The sequence below is a fragment of the Gossypium arboreum genome, chromosome 13, assembly GCF_025698485.1.
Source record: "Gossypium arboreum isolate Shixiya-1 chromosome 13, ASM2569848v2, whole genome shotgun sequence".
Taxonomy (NCBI): domain Eukaryota; kingdom Viridiplantae; phylum Streptophyta; class Magnoliopsida; order Malvales; family Malvaceae; genus Gossypium; species Gossypium arboreum.
Window position 1 is genome coordinate 81,090,151 of NC_069082.1, and position 26,405 is coordinate 81,116,555.

The 26,405-nt window shown below is 32.8% G+C and overlaps 1 protein-coding gene across 1 annotated transcript; it reads left to right on the top strand.

Moving 5' to 3' along the window:
• The first annotated feature begins 20,492 nt into the window (after positions 1-20,492).
• LOC108463614 (uncharacterized) lies at positions 20,493-21,198 on the top strand. The gene is made up of 2 exons (XM_017763534.2): positions 20,493-20,603; positions 20,726-21,198. The coding sequence occupies exons 1-2, from the start codon at positions 20,525-20,527 to the stop codon at positions 21,109-21,111; spliced, it is 465 nt and encodes a 154-aa protein (XP_017619023.2). The 5' UTR covers positions 20,493-20,524; the 3' UTR covers positions 21,112-21,198.
• Positions 21,199-26,405: the final 5,207 nt, after the last annotated feature.

The following is a 26,405-nucleotide window of genomic DNA, read 5'->3' on the forward strand; positions in this document are numbered from 1 at the left end:
GAGAGTTAAGGAGTCGATGTCGAAAACCGCCTTTAGGACAAGGTATGGACATTATGAGTTTCTTGTGATGCCTTTCGACTTAACAAATGCTCCAGCTATGTTTATGGACTTAATGAATCGGATCTTCCGCCATATTTGGATAAGTTTGTAGTAGTGTTTATAGATGACATTTTAATTTATTCTCGAGATGAGTCCGAACATGTTGAACACTTGAGAACTATATTGCAAATCTTGAGAGAAAAGAAACTGTTTGCCAAGTTTAGTAAAAGTGAGTTCGCTTCGTGAAGTCGGATTTTTGGGGCATATAGTCTCGGTGATGGTATTCGGTGGATCCAAGCAAGATTTCTGCGATCGTTGATTGGAAACCGCCAAGAATGTATCCGAGGTTAGAAGCTTTTTAGGCTTAGCCGAGTATTATAGACGTTTTGTTGAAGGATTTTCGATGATTGCCTCTCCTATGACTAAGTTGTTGCAAAAGAATGTTAAGTTTGAATGGACTGATAAATGTCAACAAAGTTTTGAAAAATTGAAAGCACGATTGATGAAGCACCAATTTTAGTACAAACCGAGTCGGAAAGGAGTTCGTAATTTATAGTGATGCATCATTGATGGGCCTTGGATGTGTGTTGATGCAAGAGGGTAAAGTGGTAGCTTATGCTTGAGACAGTTAAAACCGCATGAGAAGAACTATCCTACACATGATTTGGAACCGGCATTGTTGTTTTTGCCTTGAAGATTTGGCGACATTATTTGTACGGTGAAAATGCCGAATTTTTACCGATTACAAAAGTTTGAAGTACTTGATGAATCAAAAGGATCTGAATCTGCGACAATAAGATGGCTTGAATTATTAAAGGATTATGATTTAGTGATTGATTATCATCCGGAAAAGCAAATGTAAGTTCTTGACGCCTTGAGCGAAAATTTCTTTTTACTTTGAGAGCCATGAACACGGGTTAGCATTGTCGATGATGGGTCAATCTTAGCGAGAGATGAGAGCTAAACCGTTATTTCTCCAGTTGATTTGTGATGCTCAAAAGAATGATAGTGAGTTGCGGATCAAGAGAACTCAATGCGAATCGAGTTACGACTCGATTTTCGAGTTGGACCGGATGATTGTTTGATGTTTCAAGACAGGATATGTGTCTTGAAAACGATAAATTGATTCGAAAAATATTACATGAGGCGCAATGGTGTTTATCGTTCATCCCGGTAGCACAAAAATGTATAATGATTTAAAGAAGTCAGATTGGTGGCGGTATGAAAAGGGACATTTCGAATTTGTAACCAAGTGTTTGATCATCAACAAGTAAAAGTGAACATCAAGTGCCTTCAAGATTACTTCAACCGTAATGGTGCTCGAGTGGAAATGGGACAAGATTACCATGGATTTTGTAACCGGTTTGCCTTTAACTCCTAAAAGAAGGATGCTGTTTGGGTAGTGGTTGATAGATTAACAAAGTCAGCCCACTTTATACCAAGACGCATCTGATTACTCACTTGATAAATTAGCGAATTATATGTTGCTGAAATTGTGAAGTTGCACGGAGTACCTATGTCTATAATATCGATAGAGATCCAAGATTTACCTCGAGATTTTGGAAAAAGTTACAAGAAGCTTTGGGTACAAAATTGAACTTTAGTACCGCATTTCATCCACAAACAGATGGTCAAACAGAAAGAGTAATCCGGTACTCGAAGATATGCTTAGATCTTGTGTTTTAGAATTTGGAGGTAGTTGGGAGAAATATCTATCTTTGATTGAGTTTGCCTACAATAACGATTATCAATCAAGTATACAAATGGCACCGTCTGAAGCCTTGTATGGTCGTAAGTGTCGAACTCCTTTATATTGGACCGAGCTTAGTGAGAAACAGATTCATGGAGTTGATCTAGTTAAAGAAACCAAGAGAAAATAAAAGTAATTCGGGATTGCTTGAAAGTCGCTTCAGATCGACAAAAGTCATATGCTGATTTAAAAGAAAAGAGATTGAATTTCGGTGGGTGATAAAGTGTTCTTGAAGGTGTCACCATGGAAAAAGATTCGAGATTTAGTCGAAAAGGCAAGTTGAGTCCGCATTTTATTGGGCCGTCACGAGATTACTTGAGAGAATTGGACCATGGCATATCGGTTGGCCTTACCCGCAGAGTTAGAAAGAATTCATAACGTGTTTCATGTATCAATGTTGCGACGTTATCGTTCGATCCTTCACATGTGATTTCTCCAACGAAATTGAGATTCGATCGGATATGACCTATGAGGAGGAACCAATAAAGATTTTGGCTCGAGAGGTTAAACAGTTAAGAAATAAAAGTATAGCTTTAGTGAAAGTATTGTGGCACGACATGGGATAGAAGAGGCTACGTGGGAACCCGAGGAAGCTATGAGGAAACAGACCCAAACCTCTTTCTGGGTAAGATTTTCGAGGACGAAAATCTCAAAAGGGGGGAGAATTGTGACAACCCGAATTAGGGCCTAATCGAATAGTGGTTTCGTGACCACAAATCCGAGATAGAAATAATTGTTTTATAATTATTTTGGGGTTTATGATATGATTGCATGATTGTGTGAAAATTTCGTGATGAAATTCTATGCCTAAAGTGCTTAAATTGAAAGTAGGGACTAAATCGAATAAGTTGCAAAATTTGCATCCCGAAGTTTTAGTATGAAATTGTTTTGTAATATTAACTAGGAGGTCTTAAATAGCAATTTGACCAATTTTAAGTTCATGGACAAAATTAGGACATGGAAGGAATTTTGAAAGTTTAGTAAGGAGGGCATTTTGGTCATTTGGATATTAAATGAAATAAAATGGGAAAAATAACACAAAATTGATCATCATCCTCCTTAGTTGCTGCCGAATTCTCCCTCTCTCCATAGCTAGGGTTTCTTCAATTTTCAAGCTCCATAATCAAGAAAGACGCGAATTGATCTCGAGCGGGAAGGAAAAAGTTTTGGACTAAATTGCAAAATTTCCATATTTTGCACCAAGGTAAGTTTGTATGTAAATATTACAATAATTTCATGTACATTCTTATATTTCAGCCTATTATATAAATATACTAGCTGATGTTAAAATATAAATCGACTATTGGAAGAATGGAAATAAATATAGAGAGAGATCCCGTTGAACATTCGGAGAGATCGAATGAAATAGAGGAGCGTAGCTAGGTCACATGTATGATGCTGAGTGCACATCATGTGTACAAGAAAGCTACGAGACACCTCAGTAGTAGCTAGGTCACATGTGTGATACGAGATGTATCCCATGTAGACAAGAGAGCTACGTGAAAGATAAATGTAGCTAGGTCGCATGCGTGATTCCAAGTGAAGGACACCATGTAGACAAGAGAGCTACGTGAAAGATAAATGTAGCTAGGTCGCATGCGTGATTCCAAGTGAAGGACACCATGTAGACAAGAGAGCTACGAGACAAATCGGCTAGGTCGCATGAGTGGTACTAAGTGTTCACCATGTGTACAAGAGAGCCGAACTAAATGAAGTATGATGGTGGGGATGTGTGCTGAAACCATTAAATATCGAGGATTGATCCGAATTGTTCAACGGGATGGTTTTGTGGTGATATTGTGGTTTGGACCTACACTTATGGTGAATGAAATGTGGTGAAAATGATTTGTGGTATATACATATATAAGATAAAATGAGGTTAGCATAAAGAATGTGTGAAAGAGTGAAACTAGCATTAAAACTGTTTTAAATGGTATCAGTGACGTGATTTTGAAAAATCACCAAAAATAGGAGGAATATAATTAGAGGTTGAGTGAGATGTAAAATTAAAGCTTAATGAGTCTACTTTCATATAAAAGAAACAGAGCAAGCAAAGGAATTCTATATTTTGAGATATTTACAATTGTATGTGACTTGCTCAGGATGAATACGTGATCCCCTGTTTCAACTTTGAAAAATCATTAAAAATTGTAAAAAGAAAATTAAGAAATATAGTTTACATGCCTAAATTACTTATTGAGACTAGTTTTAAATGAAACAGACTTCAGGGTTGTTTGAATTGTGTAATGAGAGATATTCAATTCGTAGTGAACAGAGGTCAGATCAGTCGAGCTGTGTAACAGGGGAAACTTTAACTAATAAACTGTACTAATCGGCTGAACCAAAAATTATAGAAAAAAATTAGCAAAAAGCTTTATGAGTCTAGATTCAGGGAAATTTTACGGATTTGAATTTCGAGTTTTGTAACTCGAGTTATGATTTATTTAGTGAATATGACGCAGCAGAGACAGCTTAATCAAAGTGGAATGAATAGTGAAGTTAAAGTAGATATACTTGAATTGTTGTGTAAACATGTTAGATTCTTTAATTAGTATTTACATACTTACTTACTAAGCTATAAGCTTACTTTGTTTCTCTCTTTTGTCTTATAGTGTTCTTGACTTGCTCGGGAGTTAAGGATCGTGAAGATCTACCCGCACTATCATACTTTAGGGTATTTGAACTAAACGTTTTGAATTATGGCATGTATAGTAGGCTTAATTATTTTGTTACGTGTCATATTTGTCTAGGTTAAAATATTAGTTACAAGATTTCGACCAGATACTTTGTACAAGCCATTAAAGTGGGCTAATATTGTTCAAGACATATGTTATACGATGCACTATCAAATTGGATGACATATTTATATCTCGATTATGTTTAATGGTATGTGTTATGTTCTGGTAATACCTTATATCCTGTTCCGGCGACGGTAACGGGTAAGGGGTGTTACAGGGATCCGACTATCTTTTTCTACCACCCAAAGTCATTAACTCTGAAAAAATTAGATCGAAATAGGATTAGAGACAAATTGAGGTCAAACTATTAGTAACCATAACCAAACCGGTGAGGAGAAAATCCTCCAAGATAACATTATTAGGTTTAGGATATGATATGATATAAACAGAAAGGTTTTCAGTTAAGCTAAACAACACTAACTCCATAGCTAACATTATCAAGTTGCATAAAACAAAATCAGAAACAAAACAAGGGGAACATTTAGACAAACAAACAATCAATTGAACCCATGATTTTCTAGAACAAAGGAAGCATTTCCCCCAAAGGGACAACCAAATGTTGACAAGTGAAATTCTAGGACGGGTCAGTGATTAGCAAGACCTTAGAGTTGAAATCGGATTGGGTATTATAGCAAATGAGGATGAGATCAAAAGAAGAGAGGCGGAGATGGTCGGGGACAAAAGTTGGAGTCGAGGTGAGGTAAGCTATAACAAATCCGTTTTGAGTGGTGTTGGAAACAGTGATTTCGAGACCAAAATTTCGAAGAGTAAATTATTATTTTAATGTTTATTTAATGTCTGCAGGATTAAATTGTTGAATTTTGGAAATAAGGATTAAATTGTTAAAAGTATAAATCTATGAGTGAAATGTTAATAGTTATGAGCTGTTTCAAAGTCCCTTGTAACATTGATTAAGTTAAATTTAGGTTAAAATGGTTAGATTTTAAGTTGTGAGCTTAAAGACTAAATTGTAAAAAGTTAAAATGTTAGGGAAAATTTGTAATTTTGCATAAATATGAATCATGGATTAAATTGAATTCTAAAAGTACTTAATTGATTGAAATTATCCAGGTAGATTAAGATAAACCACCATCGGACTTAAATCGAGGAAAAGCTAAAGTGTCGGATTAGTTCGACTTTACTTCTATGCCCTAGTTATCGAGGTAAGTTTGTATGAACTATGATTGTTTTAATGTTAGCTAAGTTGAATATATGCTATGTTGTTGTAATATAAATGAATCTATATATAAATGTATCCATATTATGACAAATTAACGGATAATGAATACCTATTGAACCTTAAGAATTCTTAGGATACAAATGACATGTCATTAGGGATTTCATGTTTCGGGCACTGGTCTTGAATGTCCTACGATAGTTGAGGTCTTGCATTTGTTGTGGATTCTCCACAGCTCGTGTGAGTAGCATCGTGTAGCTTACATTCCGACCCACAGCTAGTGTGAGTAAGCCTATTACATAACTCGTGTAAGCGTTGATGTAAAGGAAATGTTATAGTTATATGTAAAGGTACACTATGTGTGAGCTTTCCCGAGTATCTGGTGTAATTTAGATGGTTCAACGGGTAAGAAAAGGAATGGAATGGTAAGTAAGTTAATGGAAATGTTCATGATTTTATGAAAAAGTTGATGCTTATGTTATGTATCTTATGAAATCTATTTATGATATAAATGAGCTTATATGTGATGTTGATGAACCTACTAACATGTGAGCTTGATAATGCTTGAATAGGCTTATACTAAGCTCATGGCATGGGTAATGGTTTATGCTTAATCTATGAATTGTGTTGTTAAGGTCGTAAGTTATGTTTAAGTTTATATGAACTTACTAAACATTCGTTGCTTACGTAGTTATTTTCCTTTATGTTATAGATTATTGGAAGCTCGATAGGTTGCAAGTTCGTCGGAGACCTATCACACTATCCAGCAATTAATTCGATAGGTTTTAAATATTTTGGCCAAGGTTAATAACTGCATGTATAAGATGTGTTGTAATGGTATTTTTTGAATGTGTTAATGGTGATTTGGTATGTATATGCTTTGAAGTTTATATTTGGTTTGGTGAACCTTAACCCTTTCTAAGTTATGTCATTTTGGTCACTTTTAAATGCTTGTAAATAAGGTTCTTTTGGTATGTTGATGATGGCTTGAAAATGGTCATTTGGGTCATGTTTTAGTACTTATATGAACTATGTTTTCATGCATGAAATGAGGCAATGTTAATTTGTTTTGGTAAATGATACTTTGACACAATTGTGGTACCTTTGAATGGCTTATTGGTTAGGTGATTTAGAATGTTTAAAATGACATGTTTATGTGTGTTTGAATGATGTTTAAACCCCTTGAATGTGTGCCCAAATTGAATGGTTAGTTATGCATGATTTGGACTTGAAATGACTTTATTTTAGGTAAATTTTTGGGTTCACACGCCTAGGACATCGGCTGTCACACGATCGCCTGACACACATGGCCTGGCACACGGGCATGTGGGGCAATTCAGTGAGTTACACGAGTGAGGACACGGGCTAGGACACAGTCGTGTGTCTCTTGTTCAAATATTACACAGCCTAGGGTGATGTCACACGACTGTGTGACCCTTATTTTCCAAATTTTGCAACTTTTTCTTAAAACTTTTGTTTTGTTTCAAATTAGTCTCGAATTGTTTCAAAGCTATTTTCAGGGCCTCTAAGGCTCTATATGTTCCGAATGAGATTTAATTTATTTAAATATTATGATGTAAAATGTTTTTAATTGTACGGTAATGCTCTGTAACCCTAATCTAATGACGGAGACAGATTAAGGGAGTTACATAAGCCCAGTCCTGAGGAAGGGATTTGAATCGAGTCACAGACCTAAGGGGTAACCTAAAATGGATATAAAAATGGTTGGGTTTCCACAATAGCACACCGAAATCATGATCGACATCTTCATTTCTTCAATTCTTCTTCTTTTCTTCTTCTTCTTCTATTGCCTAAGCCGTAAACTCTTAAATGGGGTTGTTTAAACTAATATTAACCCTTTAGCTGGGCAGTTAGTGATAGCAAGGACTCCGTTAAATTCCATGTCACTTTTTTGTTATGTCTATAACCAAAAATGGTTAAAGGACTGATTATTTATTTTTTGAAAGTTGAGTCACTAAATTGAAATTTGAGTGATTATTTTGTCAGCTGCATCAAAGTTGAGTGACTATTGTTATAATTTACCCATTAGTTAATCTGGTTTGGTTTTACAGCCTTGATTATTTGATTCTGTTATATAATCTTCACATTAAAGGTGATCAAATAATAACCAAAAAAGCGACCTCATGTTATTCATTCAGTTCAGTTAGATTATTTTGATGAAGGTTAGATTCGCTTATTTGGGGTTTTTAGATAAATACCCCAAAAAATTAAAAAAAAAACTATGAAAATGACTTTAGTACTAGATTATTTAGAAAAATGACCTAGTTTCTACAGTGTCAAATGGTGCCTCTACTTTTCACGGCGGCATCACCCCAAAAAGTGACAATCATTGCTTTATAATTATAGAAATAATAAGATGAAAAAAATATCTTTTTTTTGTGCTGCCACTTTCCAAGGTAGCACCTATATAATTTTTTCGTATTCTCCGTGTATTTTCAGAGTTAATCGCAAAAATATATATTTTTATTACTTCTAGTGCCGCCTCTTTTAGTTGAGGCACCAAATTGGATTAAATTTTTTTTCCTGGTGGCGCCTTCTTCCATGAAGTGTTCAATATATGTAAAAAAAAAAAAACTCTCTGATGACTACTTTCAATGAAGTGATGGGAAAAAAATTCAAAAAAATACATTGGTGCTGCCACATCTGTAGTAGGGACTAGGGGAAATTTTTTTTCCGTTTTTGGTGACACCACATGAAGTGACGAGACAAAAAAATTCAAAAAAATAAAATATTGGTGCTGCCACATGTATAGTAGAAACACCATGTGAAGTGGCGACACCAAAAAATTCTAAAAATAATACTCGTGCTACCACATCTCAAGTAGTCATTAGAGAGAAATTTTTTTTTTTACAGATATTGATCACTCCATAGAAGAAGACGGTACAAATTGTTTTTTAATCCAATTTGATGCCTCCATTAAAGGAGGCAACACCAGAAATAAAAAAAATATATATTTTTTTATTAACTCCAAAAATACAGGGGAAAATATGAAAAATTTATACGGGTGTCTCCTTCAAAAGTGGCGGCACTGAAAAAATGATTTTTTTCATCCTATTATTTCTGAAATTATGAAGCAATGATTAAGTCAATTTTTGGAGTGGTACCACCATGGGAAATGGAGGCATCCTTTGACATTGTAAAAACTAGGTCATTTTTTCTAAATAATCTAGTACTAAAGTCATTTTCATAAAAAATTTTTATTTTTTAGGTTATTTATTAAAAAAACCTACTTATTTGAGTTTATTCATTGTGTTTCCATTTTTTTTCCTTCACACCAACCGCCCGAACAAACCAATGATAATAATAATAATAAGATAAATTACACCTATAATCACCTAATTGTGTATATATTTTTGTTTTGATTATTCAACTAAATGAAATTACACAAACATTTTCAAACATTTTCAAATTATTTTTAATCACCGATTGTTAAGTAGCTAGCGAAACAACAACATTAAAATTTTTAAATGATATAATAACAAATTTAATCCTAAAATTTAATAATTTTTTATCAAATTAGCTTTGAGTCTATAAAATTATTAAAAAATAAAATTATTTTAAAAATTAGAAAATTCTAAAAGGATTTTTACCAAAATAATACAAAAATAAAATTAATAACTGAAATGGTATGCCCATTAGATTATTTACCAAAATGGTATGGTTTTACTGGTGCCGTTGTCAAATTGGCGGCACCGAACTGAAATGTAATGATCTAAAGTATTCAGGGACCTGATATGCAATTTTTTCATTTTGAGTGGCTGTTGGAACAAAAAGTGAAAAGTGAAAAGGTGTTGCCTGACATTGTGGCGGTACCAAACCTTAAATATGGCTAATTACCTTGAAGCCCTCATTATTTATTATTATTTTTTATTCCCCTTCAACTCATTATATTGTGTTTAAACAAGTCCTTAACTTATTTTTGTAGTTAAATAAGCCCTTAACTTATGATTTTTACTCGTAAAATCCATTTATTTTAATATTAAAATATATTTTACCCAAAGTAAAGCTATTTAAAAATATAAACTAATTTTTATTTTATGTTGATGTGAATTTGATGAGAATAGTTTATTAAATAAAAATAAAATTTTAAAATTTTGTTGAAAGTGTTTATATACATGATATTCTCAACTACTATTTTGAAATTTTTATTACCTTTTTAGATTTTATGTTGATGTTAAAGTGTATATATTTTTATTGCATCAATAAAAATATATTTACTTTAATATTAAAATAAAGGGCTTTTATGAGTAAAAATCATAAGTTAAGGGCTTATTTAACTACAAAATAGGTTAAGGGCTTGTTTGAACACAATACAGTGAGCTGAAGGGGAATAAAAATAAAATAATAAATAACGAGGGCTTACAAGGCAATTAGCCATATTTAAGGTTTGGTGTCTCCACACTGTCAGGCGACACCTTTTACATTTTTTTTTTCAACAGCCACTCAAATGGAAAATTTACATATTAGGTCCCTGAATACTTTAAATCATTACATTTCAGTCTAGTGTCGCCAATTTGATAGTCGGCATCTGTAAAACCATACCATTTTATAAATAATCTAATGGATATATCATTTCAGTTATTAATTTTATTTTTTGTATTATTTAAGTAAAATAGCCTTCTAAAAGTATATAATTATAAAATTCTAAAAATAATATATATAAATACTGGACATTGCATTTAATGGTGGTGAATCATCTTATTTGTCATCATTATCCAAATTTGACAGAAAACCAGAAAATGTGATAGTGAAGACATGATGATAAGCTAAGATTTGTATAGAGAAAACAAAAGTAGCTATATTTTGACACTATCAATCCTTTTTAAGTTTTCTATTCCTTGTAAACAACTTGTTAGTAAAGCTCTTAACAAGAAATGAGGGAAGGATCCATGTCATATTGGTTTAATTCTTAGGAAAACGATTTAGGTTTCGACAAAATTTATCCATAACGTTCATAATTGGGTTTTGGGCACTTAAAAAGTCAACGTTTAGACAAAAAGGTTAGTGTTAGCAACTTTTAAAATTTGACATCTCTCTAACTTCAATTTTCAAAATTTATTCTCTCTAGCCGACAATTTTACATCCTTTTCTCTATTTAGCCGGATTACCCCTTCCCCTCCCTTATAAATATATGTATATATCACTTTAAATTCATAATTAATGTTAATTAGTTCCCAATAAAAGCAATACCCTTATTATTGGCCAACGTTTTTTTTTAATCTTTTAACACCAATTTAACATTTGAAGCCTAGTAAAACTTGATAAAAAGTTCAGCATTTCAATCTTATTCATTCAGGAAAATTCTCAGTATTTCTTCATTGTATTATTTTTTTTTTCATTTCAAAATCATGTTAATATTTCAATACTATTTCCCCATCCTATTATTATTGAAGAGAAAGTAAAAAAATAAAAGACGAAGATGGAGAAGTTTTATTTTATGTTTTGTGGGAAGAAACTCAGAGTGTACTGATCTTGACAAGATTGTACTCCTCAAGTTATATGAGTTAAGAGAAGCTTGCAAAAGCCATTTGATAGCGAGAGTGAAGTAGTAAAGGCTTTCCAGAGGGTCAAAGGAAAAGGTGGAGACGAAACTGGGATTGGCCATAGTTGTTCATGGAAAAAGTATTCATCAAATTCGTGCGAAGTAATTGAAGTCCAACATGCTATGTTTTATACTTTTACTGATGGTTTTATTTATGGCTTGAAAGTTTCGAAAGAGATGTAGTGTTTTTTAGTTTAAAGATCATATTATAAGGAACTTGTTTTGTTACCAAGGAGATTAAATGATAGAGTTATGTTAGACTATGTAGTATTGGTAGTAAGTGGGTTTAGGGTTTTATGATTGAAAGTGACTTGTGTATGATTGACGGATGAAATAAGGTTAAAACATTATTGTGAACGTGAAATTTTATGCATAAAGTTGTCTTAAATATATGAATTAACTTACATAATTAGGGTATTTTGAATAAGTTTTTGTAGGCACGTGTTTAGAATAACATGAGATTAATTTGTTAAAAAATGTTTGAAGAACATAGTAATAGTGAAAGCTAATAGGTGTAGTAATGATAAGTTTGGAGTTAGTAATAATTCTTAGTATACTTGTTTACAAGTTGTGGAACTTAGTGTTTATTGTTTATGGCAATAAGGATACATGGTTAAATAGATTTGCTTATGCATAATTGAGTACCATAATGTGCAAGGGTATATAGATGCTTTACTAAACTGATATGCGATGGTGTATGTGGTTTAGTGGAATGATTATGTATGGTTTATTAGATTGACTTCTATATATTCCCATCCACATCCATAAAATGAATTCAACGATCATCAATAACCCAAAATTTGATTTTTGTATTCTTTCTATTTGTTTCCAATATATTTTATTGCGGATTTTGCTATTAACGAAGTGGAAATGAGCATATCACACCCCAAATTTCTAGAACTGTATTGTGGAATGTTGACCAAGTGGGAATGGTAAGGAACTTGTGTGAGCACGTTTAGTTCGCGAAAATTAGACTAGTTTTAACTTTGAGCATCCCCTCGCAAGATACTTTGTTGTTGTCTTGCCATCTCGCAAACCTCCACCTCGTATTTGGCAAGTTGTCTCTACTGCCTTGCAAGCTTGGTAATTTGTGAACTCGTCAGTTAGAAAGTTTGTCGCTTCGCGAGTTCATCTGTTACCTTGACACCCCGCGGTGTGTATGACATGTACTACGGCATATATTAGGGAAGGGAATGTGTCATTGTGCATGGAACTTGTTGGCCTTAGGAATAGTTTGTGGGTAGTGGAATTATGTGTACATGTGTTGCTATTGGTGGCTGGCCAAGGGCATTGACTGGTTAAATTATTATTAATCTTAAATTATTCTAAGAAGATAAATGGGGTCGGTGAGAGAAAAAAAGGGAGAAGATTTTAATTTCATTTTCCTTTTTTATGGCTTTCCTTTGTTCATTCGTTAAGAAATTGGAGATTATATAACTCCAGCTGCTTGTGGGAGGAAATGGTGATTTCAGCTTGCTTAGAAGTTGTTACTTTTTGAGCAATTACTGGTAACTTTTTTTGGTCCTCCTTTGACTGTAATTTCAATAAAATTTTAGGAATCATTTATATAGGTCTTAACAAAAAATATTGGTGAGGGGAGGAATCTCCTTTGCAATCATTGCATGTTGCATTAGTTGGTAGATTTCTCAATTTTTGTTAAGGACTTGATTGTTGTTTTGGCTATTTCTGTTTGGTAAAATTCGCTTTGAATGTGTTTAGCTAAGGAAGCAGGAGAAGGCTCTAGTAGAAAGGGGAAGGAATCCATAGAGTAGAAAAAGTTGTCATTGGTAAAATTGTTGCATCACCGTATCTGGTGATGCAGGTGCAACACCCTTACGGCACCCTAAGCCTGTTTGGTTCGAGTCAATGATGACTCGACCGGTTAGGTCTAGCCACTGGTTGGACTGTTGGTCTAGTTTTACATACCGAGCCTAGTTCGACAAGTTTTTGGGTCTTCTCCATTTTGGGCTCTTCAGTCCAATTTACGATCTCAGGTCTGACTTAAAAATTAACTTCTAAAAATATCATGTTAATTTTAATTGATTTGATTAATTTAATTTTACTTGATCAAAATTAATTTTTCCAAAAATCACTTAGATTTTCCAAATTAATTTTTTCAAGAAAATTCTTTAATCAAATTCTCTAGTTGAACAATTCTTAAGACCACCTAATTAATTCCACATCGAATAAATCAACTCAATTAAATTATTCTCAAAGTCGTAGAACTTTCTTCTGATTCAAATGCAGTCTGATTGAGCTTTTGTTGAGCTAGTAGAAGGACCAATCAGACATATACAATTAGGCTCTAGTGATTGCAATTATGTCCAAAAGTTTCATTTCGATAATTTACAATTACTTAATCATTCTGATAATTCACAAGAAGTATCATGATTGTAAACTCCTTAATGTATACTCTTTACGAAAGCAATTCACCCAACTGCTTTGTGCAATGACCTCATCATGTATGTGTTATGCTCATATGATATCCTTGATTCTTTTGAGTTAAATTCATTCACTCAATACAATCCTATTTTATCTTATTGCCAGCATTGTGTCTTCTTAATGATTAATATGATCACTGTAAACAAATGACTATCATAAATTACTCGTTCGAGAACAAGGAACCCATAGCCACGTTCTATATTTATTAATCCACGTAATGCCAATGAAAGGATATCATTAACTCTTTAATTGAGCTATGAATTCCATTGTTGTTAGTAAAGCCATGTCATACATAAGTCATGTACCCAACATACAGACTATGGGCTCGATCGTCTTTAGAGCATAAGCCTTCACTTATATCAAAGCATATGAGTTGCATACTCATGGTCAATGACTAACTCAAGATTTAGGTAAATCACACCATGAACGTCACAAGTGAATTAATTCACAAATGGATTCAGAATTAATTCATCTTGGGTCCAGTCCAATGTATCATTTTACCAATGAATACATTTATGTCTTTACTTGTGTAGTCAACTACTCCGATAGCCAAGACTAGCCATCTCCCCAACTGGAAATGTAAATGACATAATAATCCTTCTTAGTATTTGAATAAAATGCTCACTTTGATTCTTTTACGGGATTACGGACTCATTTAGATTATCTACTGAAGTAATCATCTTTCTCACAATGTAAATGTTCTTTACAATGCTTCTTATCTTCAGTTTAAACTTTAGACAATCAATGAGCTAATATTTGCTTGTAACAATTTCGCTATGCATGCAAAATATAAAAAACATAAATACAAAAGACATAATGGTGAAATGTGGAATTAATTTTATTTATTTATTCATTGTTCAAATAAATAGAAAATAATTTATGGGCACATTTTCCAATAGTAGGGCGGTAACAATATTATCACTAACAGTTTGTTAGTTTCACTTTGACAGAAGACATGTAATATTCACATATCATACGATATAAAAATAACACTTTAGGCATTAAATCACAGAACACAATAATATGTACTTAATTGAGTGAATAAAACTTTAAAAATAATTCAGGGAATATACAAGGACTAAACTAAAAATAACATAAATTTCTGGGCAAAATTGTAAAACAAAGGTCACATGACCATGTTGCCAGGCCGTGTGAGATACTATAAGCCCGTGGAAAGGTTACACGGCTGTGTGACCAGGCTGTGTAACAGATTGTGGCCGTGGGGAAAATGAAAAAAATTAACATACAGGAGAGACACAACCGTGTGATAGGCCATATGGAAGGGTTGGTGTTGTGTGGTTCAGAAACTAAACTAGGGTTTGCAGGGCATATGGTCGTGTGGTCCACATGTTTGTTCCGGAGACCGTATGGCCCTAATTCTAGATATGGTTTGCCCTTATTCACTTGGAGAAGAACACACACCTTTCGTCAGGGGCCTAATTGATGTTCCTCACGCTCAGTTCTGGTTTGATTCGCCTAAATTTGGTCATTCAAATGAAATTTACACATAAATTAATGGTGGATTTCAAGATTCAAGAAGATTATCTAAATATCCAACAAGAATCGAAAAAGATTGGGTTATAGAACGTAAAGTTAGCGTCGGATAAAAATGTTATGAAAATTCAGGATCTAAACATCAAAAACGAGAAGTTCTTACCGATTCTTAGCAAAAGTAGGGATACTTTGCCGGCAATTACAAAACTGATAGAAATAATGATTGAAAGGAGGATAATTTGATTCGAGAAAACAAAATAATTATTAATAATTAGGATGAAAATATGGTGTAAAGAATGGAAAAAGAATATAAAAAGAGAAGAAATAGAAATAGAGAGCAAATTCTATTAGGATTTGAAAATGGTTGATATGAAAATTTAATTAGGAAAAGAAGAGAAAAAGATAGCAAAATTCTAATTCTATTGGGATTTTGAGGAAGAACAAGACATAAATTCTAATTAGGAAAGAATTAGTTAAACTCTTAGGGTTTGTATACCTTAGGGGTGACACATGCAATTTTACCCAAAAATTGTTGAAATCCCAAAATAAAGGAAAAGAGAGACTCAAACTTGGGTCTAGAGGAGCTTTAGCGTTTGAACCATTAAGCTTATAGTTCATTCTTGCTTAATTTAGAGACTTAATTGTACATATTTTAATTTTCAGAAGACTTGCCTAATTCCCAAAATAAAAGGTAAATGAGGACTTGAACCTTGGCTTCTAAGGAGGATGCACTAACGCCTAAGCATTCAGCCTATGCCTTATTTCTTGCTTATTTTAGAAACTTAGTTGTATATTTTTGGGGATGTATTTGCCAAAATCATAAAATTAAAAGGGAAAGGAGGGGTTCGAACCTGGGACTTCTAGGAGTAATTTCTTACTTAATCTAAACACCTAACTACATATAAATTTTGGGGCAGCAATTTGGGCATTTAAACAAGGCTTTTTCCAATATTAAAAGAAATGAGAGGAAGGGGACTTGAACCTTGGCTTCTAAAGAGGAGGCACTAACACCTAACCATTCAATTTATGTCTTATTTTTTTATTAATTTTAGACACTTAATTGTATATATTTATTTCAGGGTGTGAGTTTAACTTAGTTTGCCGAAAATAATAAAATGGGAGGAAGGGAGGTTAACACTTAATTATTAGGCATGAAGTCTATGTAACACCCCTTACTTGTACTTGAGACCGGGATAGGGTACGAGGCATTACCGAAAAAACATACAAACATCCAACTAAAATACAGGCTATAAAATTTCATTTTTATTTCAAAACATTCATTCACATGCACATGGTCCCTTATTTGGGTCTACGAAGCCCAAAACATACTTTAGAAAGGTTTCAGGACTAAATCGAGAACTTTGGAAAGTTTTGGGAAAACATAGAAATTTTACCATAAAACAGAGTCACACCCGTGTGCCTTTGACACGCCCGTGTCCTCAGGTCGTGTAACTCTCTGTTTATGACGTCAGCACACAAATTGAACCATACGGCCAGGCTACACGTCCGTGTCTTCAGGCCGTGTCCCTTACACGGTTGAGACACACTATCGTGTCTCAGCCCGTGTAATTAACTCTTAGGTTGTTTTCCAAGCTTTTTTGTCACCCTACATGCACCCACATGATTTAAATAACATTCAACATCCTCTATTTTGATACAAATATATCATTTTTCCTACCATCATGCATGTAAAACACATTCTTACATTGACCAGAACTAAACATATCAGATATTATTCTCATTTTATACCAAGCCTAGACATACCATCAATTCACATACATAGAATAACGTGCTTGACTAAGATGTTCCATACCAATTTCATGTTTAACAACGGTATTACTTATTCTTACCTTATGCCTTTACATTAAGAACATCTATTGATCATAATCTATCCACCACATAAGCATGACATATCATCATTCGACCATATCAAGACATCACCACGCGCATATCATAAAGCAATGGATCAAGCACGTTTTATCAATTAGACTTACAACCCAATAATCGAATATAAACCATATCACATGGCTATATACGATTTAACCATAATAAGCCAATACGTCTGGCCAAATCGTACTAACAACTATCATACAGACTAAATCTCTATACATGCCACTTACTTGAAAACACTTGAAGTTTATCGACGCTTCACATCAACGTTCTGGTAGTGTGATACTGCCTCCGACAATCTCCAACCCTGAGCTGACCTGCCAATACTAAAAGAAAAGTAAAAGGGGGTAAGCTTTAAGCTTAGTAAGTCCATATGAAATTAATAAGCAATTTACCAATATGCTTCCTTAGTTAAAACAACTATAATTACACTTTTATTCATATTCTGGTCAAACTGTCTACTCGAGTCATAGTCGGTAATTTATTTATAACTTGAGCTACAGAATTCCAAATTAAGAGTTTTTAATTTTTTCAGAAACTAGACTCACATATATTCTTATCATAAAATTTTCATAATTTTTAGTTTAGCCAATTAGTACAGTTTATTCATTAAATTTCCCCTATTTCGCTATCCAATAGTTCTGACCTATCTTCACTAAAAATTATTTATCTCATAAAAAAGAACTCAGATAATACTCCCGTCTATTTATAAAAAAAAAACTCAATAAGTATTTTAATCATATAAATTATAACTCACAATTATTTTTGTACAATTTTTAGTGATTTTCTAAAGATAAGACAGGGGAGTCTGGAATCACTCCGACTCTTTCTCACAAGAACTCAAATATCTCATAATAAAAAATTCTTTTGCTTACACCGTTTCCTTTATGTGAAACTAGACTCATTGAGCTTTAATTTAATATATTATTGAGCCTCTAGTTAGACTACTACTATCCTAGACATGTAATCAAACATCGATGCCACTGTCCTAGACAGGGTCTTACACGTAAAACAAAAGTCGATGCCAACGTCCTAGACGTGGTCTTACACGATATCACATATCGGATATCCAATGTCATGACATATGTATCCTAAGGTTCATACGGGGCTTTTCAGACGTCAGAACTTTGTCGATACTTTCTCGGATGTCTCATTTTTCTCAACTCATATAATCATTCATCATAGTTCAATGGCAAATAGCATAAATAGACCATTTCAAATACATTTATTTGTATATAGATTTACATCTCATATACTATCAAAGCAATAACATTAAAATACACATTGCATTATTAAAAATCATATGAACTTACCTCGTATACGAAAATGGCCATTTTTACCATTTAAGTCCACTACTTGGTATTTTCTCGATTTTAGCCTGAATCTCGATTTCCTTGATCTAATATTAAAAATATAGCTCATTTATTATTCACATTATTCAAATGGGTCCATAAATCATATTTTTACAAATTTGCATTTTGACCCCTAAACTTTTGCATATTTGCACTTTTCCCCAAGGTCCAGAAATTAAACTTCATCCTATTTTCTTATGTTTTATAACATACTGATCATTTTTCCCTTCTATAACAACATCAAATTCTCACTCTAACATGTACTTATGAACATTAGGTATTTTTACCGATTATTTCGTTTTACTCGTTTACGTAAAATCGCTTAGCGAAAGTTGTTTATCTAACACCCCAACACTCATTTTCTACCATTAGAATCAAAATGCATGCATGTCACATATGGGTCAATTTTTAAACATGAACCCTAGCTCAAATTAATAGTAGAAATTGGTAAATCGAGCTACGAGGATTTTAAAAATGTAAAGAACATTAAAAACGGGGCAAAGATGGACTTAAAATCAAGCTTGGAAGTTTTATAAACCCTAGCCATGTCTTCCATATCCATATACGGTTATGGCATGAGAAAAATGAAGAAGATGACATCTTTTCTTAGTTATTTTGGCTTTATTTGCCAAATTACTAAAATACCCTTAATGAAAAATAAATAAAAACATACCATGCCATGTCCATTTTTGACCGCTAATTACAAAATGGGCTATTTTCATTTAAGGATCTCCAATTTAAAAAGCCATTACTCAAGTACTTAGTACCTTTGTGAACTAGAACACACATTTTGCAACCTTTTACAATTTAGTCCTTTTGACTAAATTGAGTGCCCAAACGTCAAAATTTTCGAACGAAATTTTCACAAAATTATTCCATGAAATTGTAGACCATAAAAAATAATAAAAATAAAATTTTCTTTGTCGGATTTGTGGTCCCGAAACCACTGTTCTGACTAGGCTCAAAATCGGGATGTTACAGTCTATTTCTTATTTAACAAACGCATAATAATAACCTTATAAATCGGGACGTGACCACTCTCGGTTTTCACAAACCCAATTCTTCTAACTCAATTTTTGAGGTGTGACAAAAGTGATAATTGGGAACAACTTTGGGGGGCAAATAGTATATTAACCATTTAAATAATATAAAACATTATATTAATAAGATTAAAATTATGAAATAGGTAAATTTTAAAAGGGTGAAACTGAACTTATAAATTTGTATCTACTTTGGTATTTCAACTTTTATAGGACCTAACTAGTAACTAAACTTAGAAACTGTAAGCAAGTTGGTACTTATTAGCACCATTATATTTTTGGCTATCAGCTAATAGAATGTCGACATGTGTCATAAAATATTATGCTTTTTTAATTAAAAGATAGAAATTAGGAAATCTATTTATTTTATTTTGTATGCTTAATGAACCTAAATAAACGGTTGTCCATATTCATTTGAATCGGATATCTTAATGTTTTAGCAAAATTTATAATTTTATAATTTCAAAAATAAAATAAATGTTAATTTTTTATTTAATTTAGAAATTTTCTTAAATTTTAGGATTTTATCTTTTATTTTTAAGTACACAATAAATGGGGACATGAATGTGGTAATTGTGTAGTAATGAGATGAAAAAGAAATTTGATTGGATTTGTGAATACAAAATGGTTATAAATGTTGAAGATTTTAAAAAACAAAGTGGTATGAATTAATTGTATTGAAGTGTAATTTCAGTTTTTGTTAATGTTAGACAATGATGATGAGAAGATTGTATAATTTTTGTTATCGGAAATTTTGTTACTAAGTTGTGGCTGTTTGAGAACACTCCAAATTTATAACTAATCCAAACTCCATTTGTTTAACCATTCTTGTACCAATGTTAAGGAATAAATGAAGTTGAGACGTAAAGGCAATGTTGTGAATATAACTAAAACAACCACAAGAATCTAGAATGTGATTCTTTTCTAGCAGACAACCCACAAGAAACATTTTATACCACTTTCAATGACTTCATTCCTCTATATAAACTTAGCACATCCTTCATTATTTGCATAATTAATCCACAAATTGCCAGTTTTCATGGAGCAAGATTATGTTGAACCCTATTGCCAGTGGAAAAGAGAAAAAGGTTATGATGCAATCGATATCGAGCTTCATGGTATTGTGTTTTACATCTCTCTTTTTCAAATTTTTTTTTTGAATTATTTAATGTTATATTTATACGTAAAACACATGTGAATGTATTATTTATTATTGTTATATAATTTTATGAATGAATAGGTTTCAATATTGATGATGTGAAAGTAGCACTTAAACAAATTGAAGGCAAATATATGATATCAATCATGGCGGAAGATCCAAGATCTCTTCATAAAAGAATCGAAATCCCAAATGATATTTACAATTTAGAGCAAATTCGTGCATTATTTGGGAATGGAAAACTCAATATTGAATTACCCAAGAAAGTTGAGTCGAATAAACTTGAAATTCTGATGCCCAAATTAGAATTTAAAAAGATTTTAAAAGAAGATATGAAAAATAAATTTATTTCTGCTGTTGAATGTTTATATGCAAATGGAAAAATTCCAGCATTTGGTTTTATGTTAATAGCTAGTGGGTTATTTGCTTATAAAATTATATACAATGTTATGGCATTTGAGAAGTAAAATTAAATGTGGAAATTTATTGTAATCTTTTATTATTTATTTTCCTTATTCCACGTTGATATATCAATTGAACATGAAGAATAGAAATTCATGTGTTTGTTTGATAGGATATTTGGGTTAAGCTTAGTTAATATAAATGAAAAACGAGTAAATGTTTGAATTTAGCTAAAATACACTTATTCCTCTGGTTTCAACAATAATCACTTACATTTTTTTAAAAAATAAATAAATTTAAAATGGAAAGCAATTATACCTCTTATCATCTTCTACTCTTTATTTTTTTAAATTTAATATATCTAAATGCTATAGCATAAAATATATTTGACCTAAATTAATATTAAATGTTCCAAATTTATACTTAATTTAGTTATATATTAATCATGAGATAATTTATTAAATTATTTATATAAAACCCATTAATTACCATTATTTAAAAGATTCTACTAAAAAGAAATTGATTAAAATATTTAAGTAAATATCTAAAGGAAAAAAATCAATTAAATTATAAACTAAATAGTTAACATGTATGTGAAAAAAAATTAAAAGGAAAAATAAGTAAAATATAAGACAAGAAAATAACCTCAGCAGCAACATAAGAACTTTAAGATCCCTAAGTTATTTGGTTGATGTTATTCTACTCTACTTTTAAATGTATTATGAGTGTGATCATGTTTTAATTTTGACTAAAGTTATTTAGATTTATATATATATATTTGTAATTGTAATATGATTGTATTTGTAATCTAAAAAATACATAACATATTATTATATTGAAGAATATAATGCAATTTATTACCTAATTTAATAATAATTAAAATATTTTTATAATCAATTGAATATTTAATATTTTAATTGAAAATTATTGAATATAAAAATTAAAGATAACTAAAATAAATAGATTAATAAGTACTTAATAAATGGAAAAATATAATTTTATTTAAAATTTATTTAATAAATAAACCTTAAGGGGTTAATGCGTTTTCATCAAATTTTAGGGTAAGTGAATGTTTTATTAAATGTTAAGGGTTTGAATATTTTCTCATTAAAATATATATTTTTATTTAGGATAAATTACGCCTGTAATCATTTAGCTATGCGTAATTTGTTTTTGTTTATTCAACTAAAGGAAATTACAATTTAGTCACCAATATTTATTTTCTTTTGTTAACACAACAGTTTTTAATTAGTATTAAAACAAATTTAATACTCAAACTTTTATACTTTTTATCGCCCAAATCCTTAAGTGACTACCATAACGATGATGCAACCCTTTTTAATTTAGTCCTCAACTTTTATACTTTCTATCAATTTAGCCCTAATTATTAAGTGACTAATATAATGATGATACAATCCTTTTCTAAATTTAGACCTCAACTTTTATACTTTCTATCAATTTGGCGCTAATCATTAAGTGACTAACATAACGCTCATGTAACCCTTTTAAATTTAGTCTTCAACTTTTATACTTTCTATCAATTTGGACCAAATTTTGTATAAAATTATAAAAAATCAAATTTTGTTTTAGAAAATTAGAGAATTTTAAAATTATATAGAAAATTATAAATATATAAAATTTTAAAATATAAAAGAATACATAAAAATAAAATTATATAAAAATCTTATTTATGCATATAAATAAAAACATAAAATAGATATAAATAATTACAAAAAAAACTTTTTCTTGTTTCATTTCAGAAAAGTTACTCATGCATTCTCTTAGATGAGATGTGGAAAAGATAATAGTAGAATAAATAAGAGAACTTCAAGACATGCATGGTGGAAGTCGATGAAACGTCAACCCTTTTTTTTTTTGTCTCATCTTTGTGTCTTCTTCCCTTTTAAATGTTCTTTAAATGAGAGAAAAGTTCTCCATTAAACTATTAAGAATTAGAGTGTTGTTTCATGTCCAGAATTTATTATCCATAAAAAGTCCAAACAGGGTAAAAAGATAGTCTTACCCTTTAAATTACTTTGACAGTATGTGCATGTGTCACGGGGCTAGATCTTTTATCTGGCAATCCGTGCGGCCTTAGGCGATCCGTTCGTGTCAAACTCGCCTAAGTCAGCCTAATCACCACAAGTGAGGATTCTTTTAGAATTCCTCCAAGGTACCAATTTGTATAGCAGAAGCAATTTATGCCAAAAAAGAACCACAAAAGAACAACAGAAAGCCATAGAAAAGAACACATGAGAGGTGTTTGAGTAAATGCTCTCAATATTCTTTATTCACAACGAATAATGAAACAATGGAATGAAGTAATTACAAATGAGGGGGCACTCTCTATTTATAGTTTAGCTCCCCCAAAACCGACAGTCAAAATCAAGTTACATCGATGGACAAGATTAGCCTATCCCTTGATTTTAGGGATTTACAAGATTACACCATATCAAATCTAATCTAATCTTTACAAGATATGATTTCTTTCAATACTCTGAGATTAGTTGCCAAATTTACCAAGATAGCCTTATGTTGCCATATCTTCATTATCGGGCCATCCAGGCTTCAATCTGATAGGCTCTCCAATAGCTTACTGAATTAGGTCAGTTCTTGTGGGCCAAATGATCCCCATCTAACTAATAGACCTCCACTTATTCTCCCCCACCCATTCTCCCAATGCCCTCGTTGCGCCTTTAGAATGGCACTGACTTGATTCACTTCGATCTCGTTTTGATGTTTTAGCTTTTCCCTTTCTTCAAAACTTTTTCCTCGAATCGTCCCAGTCGTTTGTACATCTCGATGGTAAGAAGTTATGTACCTCTCTTGCCTGCATTCTAACTCGCTTCAAACAGAATCCTCTTGATTCACAATAATTGGCTTCGAATTGCCTATAGTCCCTCGGCTTCTTTGCTTAAGAACTTCGAAAGGGCCTCTACGTTCTTGCGAAGTCAACAAGTTAAAATGAAAAGCACTATCAGAGTGTTTAGAATATACCTTCCTTATCGAATTTACTCGAGTCAACTATCCAACTTGCATCACCACTTTCCTAAAGCTTAATGCACACCCCACTTCTCTCATAGGTGGTAGCTCATCTTGTGTCAACAGAAATGAGCCTCATTGATCTTAGCTTCAAAGTTTGCATCCCAATTTCTTCCTCTAAATTTGATGCCCAACTCACATCTTCCATGGATGAAAGCCTCACCGACGAACCGGCCAACTTTTTCGCTTTACGCGAATTGAGTCACATTGGTCCCAACTTTACTGCTTTCATCAAAACTTTTTCCCCTAAGTTCGATGAAAAACTCACATCTTCTTCATGTGGAAGCTCCTCTGATGACTCAACAAGCTCTGATGTTTCCTTTTCTTTAACAACAACTGACTTGGATTGCTTTAGATAATTCTACAACTCATGCGGACCATGACACAAGAAGTACTTTACTCGCTTCTTTTCGTTCATCTTTAGCCTCTTAGCTTCGAATTTTCCCTTGCTCGAACCAAGCTTCTTAGGGTTTTTATCTGATCCATTGTCCCCTTCAATGACAAGCTTCTTCTCACTTCTACAACCTATGCAGACCATAACACAAGAAGCACTCCACAGGCTTCTTTTTGCTTTTGGCCTTCTTGGCTTCGACACCCCTTACGCTCAAATCAAGTCTCAAGGCCTTTCCTACTGGCTTCTCCTTCTTAAAAGGTGTGGATTTTTTCGGACATTTCCTCAGTATATATGAATCATCGCAAAGAAAGCATTTCAACTTGTCCATCTTTCTATTGGGTTTCTTCTTCCCAACTCGTGGTTTCCTATTACCGCTATTAACACCGTTGCCATTGTCATCATCATCTTCCTTGTGATCATTTTCACATACGCCCTTTTCTTTGGACTTAGAAGACCCAAGCTTTCTTTCCCTAGACCAAGCTTGACCATAGACTCTGCTACCGTCATGGCTTCTAACAGCTTTTGGACATCTCTTCGTTCCACTTCTTGTTTGACCCACAGCTTCAATCCATTTTTAAAGACAAGCAATGCTTATTCTTGGTCACATTTGAAACTTGGAGCATGAGTTCCTTAAACTCTCGAACATACTCCCCCACTGTGCCCCGCTGCATTAGCCATCGCAAATTTGTTCGAGTTTCTTTCTCGGTAAATTCTAGGTAAAACTGTCCTTTCAACTCACATTAGAACTCTTGCCACATTACAATCTCATTTTTCTTTTTATCTGTGGACCTGCCTCGCCACCATAAAAACGCAATATCAATAAGAAACATTGAAGCTATATTTCCCTTAACCGCACGATTCGTGATGCCTTTGGCACAGAAGTAGTTTTCCATCCTCCACAAGAAATTTTCCACATTGCATGCAGACCTTGTCCCCGCAAACTCTTTCAGCTTCGAGACATCCTCGCAATTGAGTGCTACACTTGACACTCCTTTCCCCACAGCTACTTGACATAAGGCTAACTCTCCCTCGAGCTCTTCTATTCTTGTGTTCAAAGCCTTTATTTTGGACATTGTTTCCTCCTTCAAAACCATTACGATGGCCTCGAGAGCACCATTCATCTTTTAGCTTCTTCCTTTAGGAATCTAGCAACTCTTACACATTATCCATGTTAAAAGTGAAACACATGGTCACAAAGTCCTTGGACTGCTTTCTCAAGTCATCTATGCTTTCACCAAGCACAATGTGTAACTCTCTCGCATCCCCTATGTACTCCTCGAGTTTACCCACGTGTTCCTCAACAATTGGCAGCATCTCCGTCAAAAGGGCTAATTTTTTGGCCCACTTTTGTTTGAACTCTTCTTTCAATATCCCAATGGTGCCTTCGCAACCAATAGCTCAGATACCACTTGTCACAGGGTTAGATCTTTCGTCTCACATTTCGTGTGGCTTTAGGTGTCCCATTCGTGTCAAACTCGCCTAAGTCAGCCTAACTACCACAAGTGAGGATTTTTTTAGAATTCCTCCAATGTACAAATTTGTATAGGGGAAGTAATTTATGCCAAAAGAAGCCAAAAGAAGCCAAAAAGAACAATAAAAAGCCACGAAAAAGAACACATGAGAGGTGTTTGAGGAAATGCTCTCAATTTTCTATTATTCACAAAGAATAATTATAACACCCCTAACCCAGCCTAGACATTATAGTGAGTCTGGGAGTGTTATGAAAAAGGGTTTTGAAATTGACGATACTTAGAAAAAGAAACCATGTGTAGTTATCTGATAATATGTCTAAGCTTTATAAAACAAATTCGTTTATATATTACTGAAATCGTTATAAGTTGTTCTTTAAAGTTAACCATTTATTTCCGTAAAGGGTTTTTGTCAACATTGCGAAAAAGAAAGCAAATCCAAATCCAAATCCAA